The following is a 22,302-nucleotide window of genomic DNA, read 5'->3' on the forward strand; positions in this document are numbered from 1 at the left end:
TTTTACATAGAAAGCCTTGAGTCAGGATGGAGGGGGTGGAGGTGGAGTAGAGGTCTTCCTGTGTTTAGCAGGACAGCTGAAGGCATGACAACGGGCCTGCAGTAGAACAGTCTGGATCACGTCTGCCATGCCCTGATGGATGTTGACGTTTGGCCCAGGAATGGGTGACCGGAGCTGGGGGAGAAACGAGGGCCACCTGCCCCAAACGCAGGTCACAGACAGGGGGGGTCTGGAGGACCAAATCAACACCCCCTCACCCTCCTCCTCTTCCTCCTCCACCACCAGCCCCCCCATCTCTGTCCCTTTGCCCTTTCTCTGAGACACGCATGGAGGACAGACAGAGGGGGGGGGGGGGGTTGGGTGTCAAAAGAGAGAGGGGGGGGGGGCACATATGTCCCTTTTTAAAAGATGACGGTACTGAATGTAAAGGAATGTTTATCAAAACGTGTACGTTTCTAGAGGGTTTCTGCATGTGAAATATCCAGTCACCCCTATTCCTGGGTTACTGCCTACTTTAGACTATTTAGTTGAATTAAAAAAATAAAAAAATAAAAAAAAGATTTAACTCGAATAGTTATTACAATAGGCATGACAACAGAAACGTGTCTTCCCTTTCCATGGCGATAAACGTGCCTTGGCTTTCCCTGACGCGTGCATGCCGGAATCCCTCATCCCAACCCTGCTTATTTAACAGCTCCGAACACAGAGCGGGTCGGACTGGTATCTGGTCGGGACACAGTGATAATAAGGAGAAGGGGAGAGAGGGGGAGAGAGACGGAGAGAGAGAGAGAGAGAGAGAGGCACACAGCGGTCTTGGCTGTTCCAAGAAAGGAGCAGGGAGAGAGAGAGGGAGCGACGGGTGAGAGGAAAGGAGAGGAGAGGAGAGGAGAGGAGAGAGCGGCTCCAGTCGGATGAGTGGGAATGGGGGCGGTCTGGAAGCTCATCCCAGTGGAAGAGTGGCAGAAGGGCCCTGTGGCGCTGCTCTCAATCTGGCCCTGACCAATGAGGACAGCTGCGGTGCTAACACAATTAACAACCGGATGAGTTAGTACCAGACGCTAGGCAACCCCGGCACGCTCCACCCACGACAGGCAGGCAGGCAGGCACACACACGCGCTCGCGCACACACACACACACACACAGTTACACTCACGCACACACATGCGCACACACACACACACACGCGCTCACGCACACACACACACACACACGCACGCGCACGCGCACACGCACACACACACACCACACACACCCCACACGCACACACACACACACACACACACCCCACACGCACACCGAACACTTTATTAGGAACACCTGTACACCTTGTTTTCTTGGCACACTTTGGGCCTGTTAATACCAATCAATCATCGCTTGAATGCCACAGCCTGAGTATTGTTGCTGACCATGTGCATCCCTTCATGGCCACAATTTACCCATCTTCTAATGGCTACTTCCACATTGATAATGCACCATGTCACAAAGCAAAAGCCGTCTCAAACTGGTTTCATGAACATGACAATGAGTTCAGTGTTCTTCAGTGGCCTTCCCAGTCACCGGATCTGAATCCAATAGAACACCTTTGGGATGTGGTAGAACGAGAGATTCACAGCTTGAAAGTGCACCTGAAAAATCTGCAGGAATTGCGTGATGCAATCATGTCATCGTGGACCAGAATCTCAAAGGAATGTTTCCAACATCTTGTGGAATCAAATGCTGCGAAGAATTGAGGCTGTTTTGAGAGCAAAGGGAGGCCCTACCCAGTATTAGTACGGTGTTCCTTATAAAGCGCTCGTTGAAGTGTACATTCACTGTCAAAACATGCGCATGCAAAAATGACGACCTGTCATATAGAACACACAGGCGACACAAGTCAATACACGCGGACAATATATTGACCGATTTCTACGACAAAAGCCATTGGTCGATTGGCCAACGTTGTTTACACGTACAGTACAGTAGTCAAAAGTTTGGACACACCTTGCCAAGAGTGTGCAAAGCTGTCATCAAAGCCAAAGGTGGCTACTTTGAAGAATCTAAAATATAAACCATATTCTGGTTTGTTGACTACATCATTCCATATGTGTTCCTTCATTGTTTTGATGTCTTCGATATGAATCTACAATGTATAAAATAATAAAATCAAATCAAATCAAATCAAATAAAGAAAAACCATTGAATGAGAAGGTTGCGTCCAAACCTTTGACTGGTACTTGACGTGACGTGACCTAACCTTCTCTTTTGTGACACTGAACAAAGCTGAGTCATGGCTGACGCCAGGTTTATCCATACCCCCGAGGGACTCTGTGGCAACTCTCCACCTTTCCAATCACTCCTCAGTGCCAGGCCACGCACTTACACTCTTACTGTTTGAAGCCCGTTGACACGCGACAAAAAAGAAATTAAAAAAGAAATGCTCGGGGGGCAGACAAAAGTATAACATTCAGCATGAGAAATGTAATTAATGGGTTTGAATAGATATAGCCTCTCTCTTTGCCGTCCAACCGCCACACCCGCGCCCCCCCCCCCCCCCCCCCCGTGCCCCCCCTCCCCTCTGTAGACATTCTCTAGCCCTCTGTGGTGAATGCAACCTTGTGAGAATTACAAGCGTTTCCTTTTCTTCGGGGGCGAGCAGAGAGAGGGAGAGAGAGGGAGAGAGAGAGAGAGAGAGAGAGAGAGAGAGGCAGGCAGGCAGACCAGTGTGTGGGTCTTTGTGTGGCTGGCAGGCTGCCTTTCTGTCGTGTACACCGCGCCACTAGATGTGCTTAATTGTCGTCCTCTGCTTTTTCCCCCTCAGGGATGAATGGAATGGACACTGTGTGTGTGTGTGTGTGTGTGTGTGTGTACACGCATCTGTATGGTGAATGGATGAGAGGAAGTGTGTGTGCGCGGATGCTTTCATGTCTTTGTGTGTGTGTGTGTGTGTGTGTGTGTGTGTGTGTGTGTATGTGTGTGTGTGTACATGCTTCTTTATGTAGCTTATACACTGTACAGAATAAGCTTTCTCCCAGTCCAAAAAAGCATTTCAATTTGTTCCTGTAGGCACAGAAAGAAACACCCCTATAAGAGTTCATTGTCTATGTTTGAGGTGAAGTCAAAAACAATCTTCCATCTTCCAACAATAAACAATTAAGTTCTATTCTATTCAATTCTATTTTCTCATCCACGAGAGTCGGCCTATACTGTAGTCCCCCACCCCCCCCCCCCCCACTGGGGAGTGACAGGGTATGGGTACAAGCTGAGACTTTAACTGGCACCAGAAACAGTGTGTGGTGCTGACTGTCCAAACCACTGGACCTGGCGCTGGTCCGAAGCAGACCCGTCCAGCTGGCATTGTGGCCTGGCATGGAGACACAGCCAGGGCTGGAGGAGCCCAGCTGGTCAAGGGTGAACACAAACATGCACGCATGCACACACGCACACGCACACGCACACGCACACACACACACACACACTTCACAAGGCTCAATCTGCCTCCGACTGCAAATCCACACACAAACACGCTAACTGCTTCACACTGAGCCCCTTTAAGCAGCCTGTAACATAAACACACCCGGAGAGGAAGAGAAAAGGGAAGAGAGAGAATGGGAGAAGGGGAGGGTCAAGGACGCAAACACACACACACAACCATAGAGAGAGTTCTGAGGAGGGCAGCACACACACACACACAGCCTGTGCCAGGTCAACACACACACACACACACACACACACACACACACACACACACACACACACACACACACACACACACACACACACACACACACACACACACAGGTCAACATGGAGAGAACTTTCACAAACAGGATCAGGAAAGAATGTGTCTCTCCCATTTACAGAAGCTCTTTGACCCTGATAGCTACAGTAGCAGAATGGAGGCCAGGAGCCATACAGGACAAGCTGTGTGGATGTGGGAGGGGAGGACAATAGCAGTGTAGCAGTCATAATGTATGAGTGGGTGGGTTGTGACTGTGTGAGGTGGGTGGTTAGTATATGTGTATCTTGAGTGACGTGCTTATAGTTTGTGAACAATTCTGTGTAAAGGGACCCATGAGGACCAACATGTGAAATTCATATTCATATTCATAAGAGTATATCAAATTGGGTGTGAAATGAAAGCTAAGAATCTTTATTTTGGGGAAATGAAATCAGAAATACATTTCTTAACTCTTCCATCGTAAGAATAGGGTGATGCAAAGGCTTTGACTTCTGGTCAAACGTAGGGAAAAGTGTCTTCGAAAACGTCTACCAGAAAAAGTCTTTAAAGAAAAACATCAAACCTCATTAATGTTCAAGTATAGACCCCGGTCAACACTTCACTTCGAACACTTACATTTTGTTTTGAGGAAATGGTTTGGCATCTGTAAGTTCATTGCCCAGTTTATTCTGTTACTAAAAACCCATATACAGTAAGTAAGATATTTTCAAATTTCTCTGCCTCAAAGATAAAGTTAACAAAAGTAAGACCTAATCGGTAACAGAATGACCAAATCAAATCGGTAACGAAATCACTGAAATTCAATTGGCTACCATTCACTTATTGTACAGGTTTGTACAGAACCTAAAATAGTTCTTAGGCTGTCCCGGTGGAAGAACCCTTTTGGAGCCCTTTTAAGTTCCATTGGGTTCCACATGGAACCCAAAAGGGTTTCAAAAGGTTTCTTCCACAGGGACGGCTGAAAACCAGGGTTTCTGCAGATAAAAACCTCACCAACCACCGCATCAACATCCTCATCTCATGCTCCAATAAATGGAGACTTCATTGTTGCACAGTGGGGAAAGCAAGGCCAGCAGATCACACAATGATGCAGCGCAAGTAACCACTGAGAATGATGACATACACGTTTCACTCTTCTACAAAAAGGAACAAAGAGCAATAAAGAAGCTTTTTTTTTTTTTTTTTTTTTTGCAGAGGCTGAATCTGAATTGATAAAATAATACATTATGACTTTCATGAGAGTGTCTATTGTACAGTTGAAGTCGGAAGTTTACATACACTTAGGTTGAAGTCATTAAAACCCATTTTTAACCACTTGGTCGCAAATGGGTCTTCCAAACGGACAATGTCCCCAAGCATACTTCCAAAGCTGTGGCAAAATGGCTTAAGGACAACAAAGTCAAGGTATTGGAGTGGCCATCACAAAGCCCTGACCTCAATCCAAAAGAAAATGTGTCGGCAGAACTGAAAAAGCGTGTGCGAGCAAGGAGGCCTACAAATCTGACTCAGTTACACAAGTTCTGTCAGGAGGAATTGGCCAAAATTCCACCAACTTGTTGTGGGAAGCTTGTGGAAGGCTACCCAAAACGTTTGACCCAAGTTAAACAATTTAAAGGCAATGCTACCAAATACTAACTAAGTGGATGTAAACTTCTGACCCACTGGGAATGTGATGAAAGAAATAAAATCTGAAAGAAATAATTCTCTCTACTATTATTCTGACATTTCACAATCTTAAAATAAAGATGTGATCCTAACTGACCTAATACAGGGAATGTTTACTTGGATTAAATGTCAGGAATTGTGAAAAACTGAGTTTAGCAACAATACTCAAATAGGCTGTGGCATTCAAGCCATGATTGATTGGTATTAAGGGGCTCAAAGTGTGCCAAAAAAACATTCCCCACACCATTACACCACCTCTACCATGAGAAGGTGTACAGGTGTTACTAATAAAGCGCTCGGTGAGTGTATGTGTGTGTGAGGTGAGTGTGAGGGAAGGCATGAAATGAGGTGTGTGTGTGTGTGTGTGTGTGTGTGTGTGTGTGTGTGTGTGTGCATGCGTGCTGCCTGTGTGAACGCACCACTGAGTGCATGTGCGCTGCAGGCTGAGTTGGTGCCAGGTGAGGTGGCTGTGCGTGCGCACGCGCGCACACACACACACATATATATATATACATATACACACACACACACACACACACACACACACACACACACACACACACACACACACACACACACACACACACACACACACACACACACACACACACACACACCTGGCTGATAAAAGGCAGGGTACCTGGGCACACGTCCTAGCCGCACCAGAGGCACCCAGCCGGCTGACAGGCTGGCGTTCCACCCAACCACCCCCCCACCCCCCCCCCCCCCCCCCCCCATCACAGAGCCAACCAACCAATCATACCAACCGCCTAGTTCAGGACCAAGGCATTCCGCACTGGTCCAGCCTGGGTCCACCTGGTCCAGTCTGGGTCCACCTGGTCCTGCCTGCCTGCCCGCGCCCAGGAGCCACACAACCTGGGCCAAACCAGCCGTACGTTCACCACGTTCAAACAACAAGGACCCAACCGACCGCTCATCACATCACAGAGAGACCTAACCAACCAACCAACCATGTTTAAGCGTTGTACCATGATGCAACGCAACGGCGCACACACACACACACACACACACACACTCTGTCAGTCACACACATCCGCTGTACCATGAGGAACCGTGAAGGCCGTCCGCTACACAGCCAGTTAACCCTGCTGTGTCGTCAATGTCGACACAGGTGGTGGAGAGGGAATGAGGAGAGCGAGGAGGGAGAAGGCCACGCTGGTTCGATCGCAGCGCCGAGCTAAAGAGCCATTTCGGTGCAGGTTGTCTGTGTCGTTTTGTGTTGTGTTGTGTTGTGTTGTGTTTCAGTGTGTCGTCTTTCAGCTAGGACCTGCTGAGTTCAAACAGAGTCATATCCAGACCTGGTATGAATCACATGGACTTGGGGTGAGTTTTCCTGAACGCTTTGCAGCACTAAGGTACTGTATAATACATCCCTTGAAGGTTACGGACGAAAGATGATCTTCGTGTTTTGGGAAGATTTGGGGGGAAAATCACTCCGAAGTCAACAAAGATAATGTCCTGATGGGAGAGTGATGTGTGTGTGTGTGTCTTACTTCTGACAGAGCTGGTTGAAGAGGATCTTGGGGTTGACAGGACCCTTGCCTCCCTCCTTCATACTGTGGAGGAAGAGGAACATGGCCGACGTCAGGGGCTCTGGGCTGGGCAGGGTCACCGTCAGCGCCCCCTGGAGGCAGATCAAAGACGAGCAGAGGAGAAAAGAAAACGGGTTACAATTACGCAAGAGAAAACATTCAAACAACGAAAAAAAAATTCATCGAATGCAGCATCCCCCATAGAGAAGATTTAAGGGTGATGAGGGGGGGGGGGGGGGGTGAACTAAAGCGTCGTGAGTGTTTTTCAAAGATTATGAGGACTGGACTACCATGTGAGAGGGGGAGAGGTTATTGAGAGTGGACTGTACCAGGTTCGCCTCAGCAGGGGGGCAGATCTTCAGCTTGTGGCCTTTCTCCTTCACATCCTGAATGAGGTCGTTCAGCATGTGTGTCTGGGACAGATTCTTCAAAAAAATAAAAATAAAAACAGATACATGAAATACCACGTTATTTTTTACTCATGGACAGACAGGGCAGAATAGCTCAATACATCTCATGTACTATTTCATCATTCACCTGGCTATGTGGGAGGATGAATGACAGTCAGAATCATGAACAGAGAAAATAGAGACACTTCTCATATGCCTGCACACAAAAGGACATTAGAAAAGCGCAATGAACCTATATTATCTATATATCTGTGAAACACGCTGTGGCTCTGCATTCATATGAAAACATCTATGTGAATCCCTTCACAAGAGAGAGATATATAGATATTTATTTATTTATTTTTCCATGATCATGAGTGAAACAGCGAGCCATTTCTCAGTTTCCTCAGGAATCAGAAGGCACAGCGCAGAAGATCATTATGCAAAACAAAAGGCTTTCAAATGAATCTAAAAGATTTATAAGCGTTGTACTTCATTTTGTCGGCTTCTAGATCAAATCGTCCTCGCAGACCCACCCAAACCTTCGACTCCCCAGGGGCGGAAATCCCATTGTCTCCCCTCCCCTAGGCAAACCCTCTTTTTATGACTTTCCGTTTTACCCATCAGTCCGACATTTAAAGTCACATATAATTGATCACCATATATTATATCAAATACAAAAACATAAATGAAAACATCATACATACAACAGACCAGACGTACCCTTCATGTTCATTGGGAAATTTACTTTAGGCCTCCTCTGAAGGGGCTCCTTTTCCCCCATAAAAATAATGTGACCTGTACAGGCTATATTCTACCTTTGACTGCTACATGTCACAACATACTGGCAATGAAAACAGTTGCTATGGAAAAGACACAATGGAGCTAGCATTGTGAGCATGCACACACACACAAGGCTCTTTCTCTCTTTCACAATTATGCTACTTCACCAGCAAGATGGCAATTTTAGAGGAGACAATAACCAAGGATAGTAGATAGAGAGAGAGGGGGAGAGAGAGAGGGGGAGAGAGAGAGAGGGGGGGAGAGAGAGAGAGAGAGAGAGAGAGAGAGAGATGCTAGCTTTGGTTTCAATCATGGATGTGCCCCTGAGGGTGATTAACAAAATGGCGGAAAACATCTTCACTGTGGGAGAGAGGACCCCCCCCCCCCCCCACACACACACACACACACACACACACACACACACGAAAAAGTGTCTCAGCATCATTCTGTTACCATGGAATTGCCCTTGTATAAGAGCCTTGTCTGTATTGGTAATACGTGCTATCTGTGCATATGTGTGTGAGCGTGGTGGAGCGAGGGAAACCATGAAATGAAGTGTGTGTGTGTGTGTGTGGAGAATATGCTCCATACTAGTGTCCCACTTGTGCTGGCAGGTGAATGTATTTATGCCAGCACGTAACCTTGCCTCCAGTACTAGAGTATGGCGCCAATGTGAAACAATTTGACCTCACCTTTCTCCCTGACCTTACTTCTGTGGCAGTCAGTGATGCCCTCACCTCCATGGCTGCCCTTCTTTGGAAACACCACTCTATAGCCTCACATAATAGTTCATGCAATTACATGAACTATTATCCTTGCATTAAGAAGGACTCAATTCAACCTATTGAGCGATTTGTTGATGACATTTTTGCATTTTAGCTCATTTTAAGAGTGTCATAGCAAAGGGTCTGAATACTTATGTACACGAGGTATGTCTGTATTTCAATTTTAATACATTTACTGAAATTTCAAAAAAACGTGTTTTCGCTTTGTCATTCTGGGGTATTGTGTGCGGACTGATGCAGAAACATGCAGAAACAGCAGAAGCGTGCATCCCATAATGATCTTCACTCTACCTGCATAACGGCGTTGAAGAAGCAGGTGTTGCCAAGGTTATTGATGCCTTTGACAGGGACCAGTGTGCTGTTGTTGACCGGGCTCTTCCCCCGTGGCGGGTCAGCGTAGTCCAGAGGCTCCTCTCTCAGCTTGATGATCTTAGATGTTGTTCCTACAGGGAAAAGCACAACATACGCGTCAGTACAGTACATAGTGGAGAAAAAAAGGTCTCCATTGATTTCTAAACTAAATTTGCTGAAGAATGTGCACTCCCGTGTTCAAAAAGAAAAACAACTTTTATTATCCACAAAATGTATAAAAATAAATAAATAAATAAAAAAGAAGAGATAAACCACTTTCCGCTCTATCCCCTTTAGAGTATATCAACAACTATTACCGTTATCACAAAAGGTTAAACGGCTGATACGCACACATGTGCCTCATTCTTTTGAGGTCCACAGAGAAAAACACAACGACCAAGGTGTTTAGGGCTATGTCAGTCTCCAGTGACCAGACTCAAAACAGCACGTTCGGGGGGGGAACCAGGTTGAGCTGGGCTGCGTCAAGAGGCCTGTCTCCCTGTCCCGGCGCACACCGGGGAGAGTGTTGGCGTCGTGGGGGGAGGAAGTGGGTTAACCGTGCGCTGTGGCGGCGGCGGCGGGCGGGCGGCAGCTGGAAGGAGAGCAGGGTCATCTGGGAGAGAACAGATGACAGCTGGAGAAGTTTCCGCTGGTTAGGGAGGGCAGAGACGCTCTCGTGCCCAGCTGTTCCTCCTGCCCTGACCGACACAGCTCAGGCTAGGCCAGTGGCTAACACTGATACGCTAAGCTAACACTCATACGCGAGGCGAGACGGCGTCAGCGTCGACCACGGCCGTTGACAAAAAAAAGTGAGCCGTCACAGTTAGGGAGGCCTGCTGAGCGGCGGATAGCCCTGTGTGCTAACGCTAACACTGGGTGTAGCAGCGATCAGAAGTCAGAGGACCTCGTTTCTTGACACGGGGCTGGTATCTTAGGATGAGGCCCGAAAAAATTTGAAACTTTGGGAAAAAAGACGTATAAGAACGTAGATGATCTTGGCGTTGGTCGTTCGCGATCAAACGCGCGTGCTTTTCTTATTTCGTCACGTCCAGAGTTCCCGTACTGTACAGACGGTGTTAAACAAGCAGACAGGGCCTGGGACAATACAAGCAGTAGACAATTAACTGTCCGCCCTGCCTGTCAAGCCGTTGTCATTGGTGCTGTTTGTCAAGGGGGGAGACGAGTGGCGTTCCGTCACATTAGGCACTAATGAACAAAGCAAGTGAGAGGACCCAAGGCTGTCGAGATGGTGGGGAGGGGGGGGGGGGGGGGTGAGAGTCCCCTCTGGGCCACAACTCCCCCCTCCCCCCCCCCACACACACACACACACACTTTACACTATTTAACCCGTCTTTCATGCTCTGGTAGAGAGCAAGCTGCCGAACAGGAATGTAAGCACTGCCTTGCTATGTACCTGAGTGGTATTTTCGCTGTACTGTGGTTTTTATCTCTCCATCTCTCTCTCCTTTTATCTCTCCTTCTCTTTCTCTTTCTCTTTCTCACACACACACACACACACACACACACACACACACACACAAACAAACTGTTAATTAGTACACTTCTAATAGAAGGTCACAACACATTTCTGAAGCTCAGGAGCTCCGAGTCGATCTGTGGCAGTGAACAGAATAATGGACTCCAACCTGCATCGAGTAAATCAAAGAAAAATCTCAATAAGGGTGACATGACGCTGATAAAAAAGTGAGGTTTCTTCGAAGAGGTTGAACAACTATACTGAGGTGTCAAGGACCTTGACTTTGTGTATATAATTCTGCTAGTGTTGTGGCAGAGAGAGGGGAGGCGTTTAAGAGAGAAGCCCTTCATCTCAACCAGTAAGAAAGTCCTGTTCACAGTGGCGCCCTGCACCCCCGCTCCCCCTTAAGCCAATAAGGGCAACCCACCTAGGGCCAAGGTGCGAGTAAGACACAGGAGGACTCTACCCCGCAAGGCCATGGTGATAACTACTGTACAACCGGCCCTATACCCCAATCTTACTGCCCTCGGAAGGTATAGAAAGTATAGAAAGACACACAAAAATGACCTCTGATACGGTCTTTCAAACCCAGTGAACAGCCTATTCATCCTTCAACCGCGGTCACGACAAAAACAAGAAAAAAAGAAAACCCATCAGAAGTTCAGCCGAGAGAATCACCTCAGAATAGGGCATTTGTGTTCTGATGAGACCCAGATGGAATCACCTCGCCCTGGTGGGTCTCCTTGCTTATCAAGAGGGCAGACTCCCTGAGCAGCAGGCTGTGGAGGGTGGACACGGTAAGGCACAGGCTCCATTGGAAAATAGATTAATCATCTCTCAATGGGACTTACATGGATAGATGAAGGGCGAATCAATAAAAAATGAACTGTACATTAACTGTATTGTACTACCCAGCCCTGCTTTGAAAGACCACTTCATCCTCTTGACACTCAACCGTCCCTCTGAGCTCATAGCGCAGTCTCCCAACGCAAGATCACTTAGGGATCCTGCTGCAACATCAGACGAGGAGGAAATTAAACATATTGCAATATATCATTCATCATTGACGAGAGGAAGTCCTCCGCAATGAGGGCAGGTGTGGACGTTCTACACTTTGTGCTGTAACTGGGTCTGGGGCTAAAGGGAGGGGATGGGGATGGGGATGGGGATGGGGATTCAGCTCAGGGACGGTTAACTGACGACAGTGGCGCTCCACCCCAGCGGTGCCAAAAGCATCTGGCCCCTCCACTCTGGAAACATCTGGAGGCCTGTCTGTCTGGGGCTGCACAGCCATCAGGGACGGGTCCATATGTCTCCACACACCCATGCGCACACACACACACACACACACACAAAAACAAGTGTAGATGAGGGAATGAGTGCTCCTACGCAGACTAACCAAGTGGGACAAGCTAGAATGCAGTAAAAAAAAGAAGAAAAAAAAAAAAGAAGAGAAATATGACTTTATTTTGTATTGGTATGCGATTGAGAATGTGTGAATAGATGGGTGTGTATAATTATGTTGGGAATGGGATTTTTTTTTACGCTTGAGTGAATGTGAATGTGAGTGTGTGTGTGTGTGTGTGTGTGTGTGTGTGTGTACTCTCGAATGTGTGTATCTATGTGCCATCTAGAATTCTGACCGGCTCCTTCCTCGGCTGAGGAGAGGGATGGGGAACTGGGCGGAACGGGGATGCCTATGGACACACTCCGCATCTGGGACCGCCACTCAAGGTAAACAATGTTCAGGGCGCCATCTGCCAGGGATCGGGGGAGGGGTTGTGTGGGGGACGAGGGGCGAGGGGGGGGGGGACGGGACGACAACAACGAGCACAAGCATATGGAAAAGCAGATTTTTCCTCTCCCTGCAGCAGTCAGGGAAGGCAAATGTCAGCATGCGCTGCGTCCACGCTTGACTGTGCCGCGCTCGGCACCACCACCTGGCCCTCCTTGCTCAGCCACCGAATATGGGCAGCAGTGACACTGTGGAGCCTGTCCCCAGGGCAGACTAAACGATCACGATGCCTAAACTACCCTCCACCCCGCTCTCCCTCTCTCTCTCTCTCTAAACTACCCTCCACCCCGCTCTCCCTCTCTCTCTCCCTAAACAACCCTCCACCCCCCTCTCCCTCCCTCTCTCTCTAAACAACCCGCCACCCCCCTCTCCTTCTCCCTCTCCCAACTACCCTCCACCCCCCTCTCCCTCTCTCCCAACTACCCTCCACCCTCCTCTCTCCCTCTCTCTCAACTACCCTCCACCCCCTCTCTCTCAACTACCCTCCACCCCCCTCTCCCTCTCCCAACTACCCTCCACCCTCCTCTCTCCCTACTACCCTCCACCCCCCTCTCCTTCTCCCTCTCCCAACTACCCTCCACCCTCCTCTCCTTCTCCCAACTACCCTCCACCCTCCTCTCTCCCTCTCTCTCAACTACCCTCCACCCCCTCTCCCTCTCCCAACTACCCTCCACCCCCTCTCCCTCTCCCAACTACCCTCCACCCTCCTCTCTCCCTCTCTCTCAACTACCCTCCACCCCCTCTCCCTCTCCCAACTACCCTCCACCCCCTCTCCCTCTCCCAACTACCCTCCACCCTCCTCTCTCCCTCTCTCTCAACTACCCGCCACCCCCCTCTCCCTCTCCCTACTACCCTCCACCTCCACCTCTCTCTCAACTACCCTCCACCCCGCTCTCTCTCTAAACAACCCGCCACCCCCCTCTCCCTCTCCCTACTACCCTCCACCTCCACCTCTCCCTCTCCCTACTACCCTCCACCTCCACCTCTCCCTCTCCCAACTACCCTCCACCCCCCTCTCCCTCTCTCAACTACCCTCCACCCCCCTCTCCCAACTACCCCCCACCCCCCTCTCCCTCTCTCAACTACCCTCCACCTCTCCCTCTCCCTGTTGAGTGGGTGGTTCTTGTTGGTTTTCTTTATGAAATTTTTTTTTTTTCCTTCAATTATTTAGACGTGCCAAAAGTCAAGCAAGCTTGAATAATAATAACAGCAAATAAACTCAATATTTCATGAATGTCACATGTTGTGTGAGGGGAACACCACTATTTAAATAATTCATTAAATTGCACATATCGATATGATTATGGATACCATCAAATTAACCAAATGATTTAAACATGACTTTACTTTAAAGGACTACTGAATTATTAAGACTGATGTATAACATAAAACATACGAGTTGTTGACAATCAAAACAAGTGTACAGTTGTCCCCAACAAATTCCGTAGCACCCCTCCTTGTGTGAATTGTTGACAATTATCCCAACGTATGTTTTGTGGATTAAAACAATTAATAATTTTTCTCCTTCATGAGAAATGAAAATTTGATAGCCGTCTACGGTAATTTTTTATAGGCAGACGAGGGACATTTATACTGATTTAAGTCTTGTTAATGGACTATACTGACTAACATTATGGTTAATGTCAATGAAGTGAAATATTTTCATGGATCCATTATTTTCCATCATTTACACTGATGCGAGCGGTCTCAATACGGTCGTACCACATGTACTGACTACAAACGAGACAGGAGATATGCTCCTTCAAAAGTTTGGAATTTCAGTTGTTACTGTAGCATCCCACTTGGACCAATCAGTGGAATTTCGGAATTTCAGTTGTTTAGTATAGCGCCCCCCTGGGGCCAAACAGGGTGATTTTCTAAATGCCGGATCTCGATCATCATTCGCCCAAGTTTCGTCAAAATTGTCCCGGTGGTGTCTGAGATATTGCATGTGACATACAAACAGAGGAGGCAGATCCACAGTCCCCTTCCCGATTTTTTTTTGTAGGAGATAATTATCACTAATTAAATAGTAATAATACTCAAAAGCACTGATCATGAATACAAAAAAAACCCAAAACTGAATTTCCATCTCATTCACAAAGCTTACAAAAACGGCCTTGACCGTCAATTTTTTTTTTTATCAAAACGCCTCTCAAGCAGCCGTCAATGAAACATAAAAGCGGATACTTGGATGAGAGAGCCTCTATCAAGGCAGCACCATGACCTACGTGACGGCACATCTCTGTTTTCTACCAGACCAGCGTGGGGACGAGAGGGAGCCAAGTACAGCTCTCCTCATGCAGCACAGAAACAGGGCAGTCAAGAGGAACGCCGGCCAACACCAAATGTCTTATTAATTTGTTAATTTGTTGTGACTGCAGGGCATGAAAAGCCTGCTTTCTTGCCATCTGAGGCCAAGAGAGCCCACTGCCATGTTTAACACACACACACACACACACACTCCACACTCCCACACTCCAAGCCATTGAAGGCCAGTCCCTGTTTGCCCCAGATTAGTGTGCAGTGGTGGGAAAAACGACAAAAGCACCCTTGATTACCTTCATAAAGGGACCACCAAGGGAAAACCTTTCCTTCTGGAGGTTGGTTACCTTGCACGGTTGACTGACAGCTGACTCACACAATACATCATAGTCCCCCTTCCCAGACACAAAGCCTAATTCTAAACTAAAAAAGCAGAGAGATTTCCCGATTAAAGGTTTGATTTTAGTCCAGGACTAGGCTAAATCTGTGGAAACAGCCCCCAAAACAGGTACACAGAATCTCGGCTATTCTTTCCTATGGGGTAACCAGCAAACCAAGTACCCCCCCCCCAAAAAATCAACAACTGGCTCAACCGTAATACTGTACCACAAAGACGCTTGGCAGGAAAACGAAGGCAGAATTGGGAGCGTTACTAAAATAGTATTTATAGTATTTGGAAAAAAAAGCGCAAGGTCACCAGATATGACGATGCTCATGTCAGTTAAAAGAGGGTATAGAGCAGTGTATTTTAAAGGTTAGCCAACGAGTCGCGCAGCCAGAACACAGCTGAAAGAAACCGCCGTGTCCTTTGCCATGTAAATGGATACATGGAATACAGAGACCTGAAAGGTCCCAGACGAGGGTAACAGAGCACAAATGAAAATGTAAATGTTTAAAAGAGAAAAAGAGAGGGAGGGAGGGAGAGAGAGAGAGGGGGGGGGGGGGGGGGGGGGGGGGGGGGCTGGTGTCGTCATATGAACAGAGTGTACAACATTTTGGCCAGTCACTGGCAGCCGTCATCCTTGGGCCTAACATTTACACAAGTATTTACATACAGTATCTGTATTTACATAAGTATTTACATACAGTATCTGTATTCACATATGAAAATACATATACTGTATGTAAATACTTATGTGAATACAGATACTGTATGTAAATACATATGAAAATACATATACTGTATGCAAATACTTATGTATTTACATTCACATTATGTGGGCCAAAGCTTCTGAAATGTCAGTCGTTTCACCCTACCGGGAATAATGACACATCTTATAATAACCGGAGCCGGAAAGCCTCAGCAGAAAAATAATGTACACTTTCCATAGTACTGGCGTCGAGCAATAGTTATATACCAAATGAAACTTGACACTCTAGAGTAGCCTGTTCACAATAACAACACACAGCAATCATGTATAGCCTGCATACAAGTACATTATGCTTTGAGGCTACTGTACTTCAGAAACATTGATTTTTTTCGTTCTACACTCCAACCGTTTTTTTCTTCATTCTTCGAGCATGATTCTATGCGCAAACCAAATACCATCAAATAAAAGCTGAGAACCTCTACATTAACCTCATACTTTTGGAGTGTAAAGCGTAGGGGCACTGTATCATAATAATAACACATAAATAGGTAAATAAATAAATAAATAAAGACTTCATGAGTGATATGTGCTGTTCCTAGTGCCATCATACAAAAAAAAAAGAAAGAAAAGAACAAAAAAAAACTAAACAAAAATCCTCCTATTGATTTGATCGTTGGATGGATGAAAATCCAAAAATAATAATAATGGGGTAAACAGAGTGAGCGCCAAGCTCTGATGGCCTATTCAGATGGAAACATTTTAATTTCCCTCCACAAAAAAAACCCACCTGTGTTACAGCTCTCTGAGGTCAAGTCTCCTTTTACCGGGACTCTGGTACTTGAGCTGAAGGCCTTGTTGGTGAGAGAGCACGGTTAATAGATTTTCTTTCTTTCACCCCCCCGCCGCCGCCGCCACCCCCGCCCCCCCCACCCCGAGCTGTTGTTGTACAAAACTATTATGGATTCTGAAACATTCTTGCTGGGGCTTCCTTTGTGTTTGTGGTCTATGGCAAAAAAAAATAAAAAAATAAAAGAATAACAACAACCGCTTCTGCCTAAAAAACCCTGGCCTTCAAGCAAAAATGCAATTTCACCAGCTTCCCGAGATGACAGTAGCAGCCCATTTCACTGCGACAATGGCCGCCTGTTTCTCTCCTTCCCTTCGTTTAGTCAGCTGGTGTGGAACAATGGGGAGTGGAGGAAGGTGACAGGTAATTCAAAGAGGTAAAAAGGGGAAGGAAGGACGACGGCTGTCTCCTGAGGGGTGCCCGGTAGTTTTCACCCTCTGTGCCACGACCAACACCACACCTCCGCTCTTTCTCTGTGTGTGAGTGTGTGTGTGTGTGTGTGTGTGTGTGTGTGTGTGTGTGTGTGTGTGTGGGCAAGTGCGTGAACTTGGGGTTGAGTGTGTTTTTTGCTAATCCTAATTAACTGGAGTGCAGCATTTGACCAAGTATGGCCTTCGAAATCAGACTGTGTCAATGTTTGAGCCTACGCAGAGTCAATGGCGACCGGCCAACAGCACTGTAGAGATCACAATGATGTGTCAGATGTTGGTGGTTGGTAATGACCCTGAGGGTTGCATGATATACTGAATCAAGTGATCTCAGGACAGGGGTTGAGGCCTGCATATATACAATATCACTCAAATCCAAGACCAACAGGAATGGACACCGAACGGCGAAGCTCAGCTTGTCGTCCACCCGAACTCCCAGATATCCGTACAACTTCGACTTTCTCTATTGTATGTCCGTCCAATGGAGCAATGACATGATTATGAAAATGTTTGGCGTTTGAAAATACCATGCCTTTTGTTTTGACCGAATTCAGAACAAGGTTCAAAATCATACAAATTCTGTATGAATGGTGTTAAAAGGTCTTGTGTGCTCTTGTGAGTGTTTGTGTGTGTGTGTGTGTGTGTGTGTGTGTGTGTGTGTGTGTGTGTGTGTGTATCTAGTCAAAAGCAGTGTTGGTCCCTGGGAATGCGCTAGCTGCAGCTGTAGATCTCCAGTCCCTTGGACTCGCTGTGGACCCTGGATCCCACAAGCGCGGCACACAGGCCGGTCCCAGAGGTGCTGAGACATGCAGCGCAGGACGGGGCCACAGTGAGATGGGGGGGGGGGGGGGGGGGAGAGAGAGAGAGAGAGAGAGAGAGAGAGAGAGAGGGGGGGGGGGGGAGCAGGAGAGGAGGGGGGTGGAGAGAGAGAGAGAGACGATGAGGGGAGGAAGGGAGAGCAAAGAGAGAAAGGGGGGGGAGAGAGAGAGAGAGAGAGAGAGAGAGAGAGAGCAGAGGCCGGACCCCACACAGCTGCTCTCGTTCTTCAGGGAACCCAGCCGGGGAGCGTCGCTCAAGCGCTTAATGCCACTAATGTGTGCGTCCATGCGGCTGGAGGGGAACTGGAGCATCGCTCCCGCAACGCTGCAGCCTGACTGAGGGGGACCAGCCTGGGCCTGAGCCTGGGCCTGGGCAGGCGCCTGGGTATGGGGCTGGGGCTGGGGCTGGGGCTGGGGCTGGGGCTGGGGCTGGGGCTGGGGCTGGGGCTGGGGCTGGGGCTAGGCTGGAGGAGCAGGAGGCTAGAAGGGGGCTGAGGACAGGACAGGACAGGACAGGCAGGGGAGAGAGGGAGGTCTACTGGTCAGATCAACCAGGACAATCTACAGGCCAGACCAGGGCAGTTCATGTAACAGGACAGGCTGCATAAGGGAGGGGGATCTGGGGGGACGCAGTGGGGTGAGCAAGGGGGGCCGGGGTGTCAGATGGCCTGGGTAAGGTGAAACAGGACTGAGCTGAAACTGTGCTAAGCTAAGCTAGGCTAGGCTGGGCGGGGCAACATTTCTGTCCAAGTGCACAAACAACGAAAGGTACAGTGCATAAGAAAAATAAAGCACTGGTGAGCTCAGCAATCACAAACGGGCTGGTAGGCCAAGGAAGACTTCCCCAGTGAATGACCAAAGAATGCTCCTGCCAAACTACAAACTCTTCACTGCAAGGTGCAAACCACTAGTTATCCTCAAAAAGGATGGTCAGATAACAATTTACTAAAGTACCTAAGTACCTAAAAAGCCTGCAGAGGTCTGGAAAAAGGTCTTGAGCACAGATACGATTAATATTATCATTTAACAGAGTGAGGAAAGCAGCAGCAGAATGTATTCTGAAGTGTACAGAAACATCGGGTCTGATCGACTCCAAGCATACGGCTCCAATTTCATTGGATGGCGTTTCATATCATATAGCAATACAATGACGCAAAACATATCGCCAGTAATGTCCCATTACTTTTGGGTACCCTGAACTAGGGGGACTATGCATAAAAAGTGTTGGAATTTCTGAATGGTGAAAGCAATGCTTCACAGTCCCATTACTTACGCAGGGCACTGTATATAGAAACCATTCGTAAACTGAAGAGTCCCAAGGCAGTTGGTCCCATTGGTCTTGTTGAAGGCTCTTTTACCAAGCCTATACATCCTACAAGCTTTCCATAATTGAATGACATAACAAGGCTAGACAAACCTATCAGATAGGGTTTACTGTGCAGAAGCAGAGTCTGACTAGTCAATCGCCTCCATGGCCCATTTTCATTTGATTGAGATGAGTAGTTTCTACCTGTTATTACTACTATTTTAAGAGCGGCCCTGACCAAACAAGATGTCCTTAAAGCTCCCATCAACGTGCCTGCCTGCCAGACTCATTCAGGACTCATTACTCACTAGCTGTAAAAGTACATAAATTCACAATTCTAATTACTTTCACCTTGAAAAATGTTGTTCACTTAGTACTCAGACACGCAATGTCCAAACCAAAACCAAGTACACACACGCACGCACACACACACACAAACACAAAACATGAACATTGCTGTGAGACAATTATGAGAAATTATTCATTTGCATACTAAACGAGTTATACCAGTATTATAACATGCAAGATCTTCATGGGGGGGGACTGACTGTCTGGACAACGTGGTTCTCTCAATGTCACGGGCCACAGGTTAAAAAGGTAGTAAGAAAAAGAAAAACAGCCTTGTCCACCAGGGGGAGTTGGTGTGCTGCAGTCCACTCCTCACTTCCAGGTGACTATCAATGGAGGGACACAGGGTGGAGTGTTAACTTGTCGAACAGCATGACTCTGCTCCAAGGCTGTCTGCCTCTATACACTGTTTCCAGTTCACTGTCTCCATGTACAGTGTAAGGCTGTGTAGTATATGTCTGTGTGTTGTGGGGAGGGGGCTGGGGCGAAAAGAGAAGACGAATCTCTCACTGTGACAGATTTGACGAATAAAACGACTTCTCTCTCATCGCGCTTCCTTTCTCCTCTCACGTCTCTGCGGTACCTGTGGTTTTTGGAACAGCGCGTGGACTAATGTTGGTTGTAGCTCGGTCGAAATACCTCCTCTAGTCAGTGATGTATTGTCCCTCCTAAAGACCTCTTCACCCCCACTACAAGTTTCTCTCCTGTTAATAATAATAATAAAATAATAATAATAATAATAATTCCTTCTTCTAGCATTGTGACTGCCGATGGCCCCTGGTCTGAGCATTGATTACTCTATCTTATGATGACTGATGGATAGATGATTCACTTACATAAACAAATGTATTTGCTACTAAATGCCATAAATGTAAATGTCTCTAGGCATTTGTCTAGCAGTGCCTGACCCCCCCGATTCATCAAGTGGCTGGCAAGCCACGTCCTTGGCTGCGGCGTAGAATGAGTTACCTGAGGCTGCCTTTACTGAGTGCTTTTGCAGAAAGTCCAGGGTCTGGGCCAAAGCCTTCTTATTGCAGTGAGTGGAGAGCTCTTCATTACATTCAAAACACCTGTCGAGAGAGAGAGAGAGAGAGGCAACCCACAGAGTGAGTTGAAATTCCTCCTTTGAAGTCAGTGTGTGGTTGACTACAGCAATGGAAATAAATCCATAAATTCATCATGTTACCCTTGACTTATGCAGTATAAGTTCTTTGATGTTGTGTCTGTATATCTATTTTCAATGATCTAATAAATCAATTTGTTCATTTCCTCAGTCAGTCAGTCATCCCTCCCTCCCTCCCTCCCTCCCTCCCTCTCATTGCGCTTCCTTTCTCCTCTCACGTCTCTGCGGTACCTGTGGTTTTCAGTCAGTCAGTCAGTCATGTCAGTCATGTCAGTCAGTCAGTCAGTCAGTCAGTCAGTCAGTCATCCCTCCCTCCCTCCCTCCCTCCCTCACCAGGCCTTCCAGGTGCTGAGGCTGATGGTGATGCAGTGGGCCTCGGGGTGGAGGGTTTGGTGGTGCGTGGTGGAGTGCTGGCTCTCTGACTGGTTACAGCCCTGGACGAGCAAGGACAGATACAGGTTTTTAGATCTCGTTCAATTCAGTGTGACTTTTACCATGACTTTTATCAATTCAATACCAATAAAGTCAGAATAGATATCATTCATCAGAGGAATGACTTCACGAATTCAATATAACTTGACTCATTTCATTTGAAAAAGAGGCTTTTTTTTTTTAACATGCACACAATGACATTAAAGTAAGTCTCCACAAACGATACATACCACACAATATAACCATAGGTGTCACAGTATCTCTAAGACTTAGCCTAAGTACGGTCCTTGCCACTGTACAGATTCAAAATGTAGCCATTTTCTCCATGAACCTCCATGACACGGTAGAAAGGTAAGGCCTTCAGAGAAGTGTGGCACTTTTAGGCTAAATGTCAAGGGCGGGCAGCAATGCAGCCGTCTGAAGGGCAACATAGTCCCATTTTCATATCTCTCTCTCTCTCTCTCAAGAGATGATGAAAAGCACCTCAGCTCACCTGGAAACCGCACTTGAGGCATACGAGGACGTCATGGTTTCCCGTCGGCTCTCCGTCTATCATGGTCCTCTCCCTCAGGCACTCGGAGCACACGGACCACAGGCTGGAGCTCATCGCCTTCTTCACCGAGTTCAGGTCCACTGCCTTGCTCACGTGCTGGCAGGTCAGCCCTGAGTGGAGGAAGGGACAGCCTCTGTGTTTTTCGATAGAAATTCGGGATATCCATCGTGCTAACTTTTCGGTCACAAGTGACCTTCATCAGGGCATCGGAACCCTGAGTGGCACACACTGATGTCGCCTCCTTGTTATGACTTCAGACAGCATGTCTCCAGTCTTTAAATTGTCACGATTTCAGAAAGAATCTCTACCAATGGCCACTGATTTATAATAACATCGCAGCCATAATTCTCTACAGCATGAATGAGGCCTACACCTAATCTAACAGTGGTGTCAAGTGCTTCTCCACAGGTCTGTCATGCACACACTAGAATAAAGCTTATCGCACGCAGAAACAGTATCACACAGAGTGGGATGAAAATTGTTCTCTTATGGTCAATGCAAATGCAATAAGCTTATCTCTCCCGTGTTCCATGTTGAATGTTTCTGCGGTCAGTGTGGAAATACAGTAGGGCAGG

The 22,302-nt window shown here is 47.4% G+C and overlaps 1 protein-coding gene across 4 annotated transcripts in view; it reads right to left on the reverse strand.

Annotated features, from left to right (window-relative positions):
* usp45 (ubiquitin specific peptidase 45) overlaps positions 1 to 22,302 on the reverse strand; it is a 33,692-nt gene that overhangs the window by 10,077 nt on the left and 1,313 nt on the right. For 3 of the 4 annotated variants that reach the window (XM_083678767.1, XM_083678768.1, XM_083678769.1), the window contains exons 3-8: positions 21,668 to 21,837; positions 21,076 to 21,176; positions 20,589 to 20,689; positions 9,185 to 9,336; positions 7,266 to 7,361; positions 6,898 to 7,028 (exon numbers count right to left, since the gene is read on the reverse strand). In XM_083678767.1, the coding sequence (XP_083534893.1) occupies positions 6,898 to 7,028; positions 7,266 to 7,361; positions 9,185 to 9,336; positions 20,589 to 20,689; positions 21,076 to 21,176; positions 21,668 to 21,837 (751 nt within the window). The remainder of the gene's footprint in view (positions 1 to 6,897; positions 7,029 to 7,265; positions 7,362 to 9,184; positions 9,337 to 20,588; positions 20,690 to 21,075; positions 21,177 to 21,667; positions 21,838 to 22,302) is intronic. The other variant, XM_083678770.1, reaches the window with a different exon arrangement.

The sequence above is a fragment of the Argentina silus genome (assembly GCF_951799395.1).
Source record: "Argentina silus genome assembly, chromosome: 10".
NCBI classification, from domain to species: Eukaryota; Metazoa; Chordata; class Actinopteri; order Argentiniformes; family Argentinidae; genus Argentina; species Argentina silus.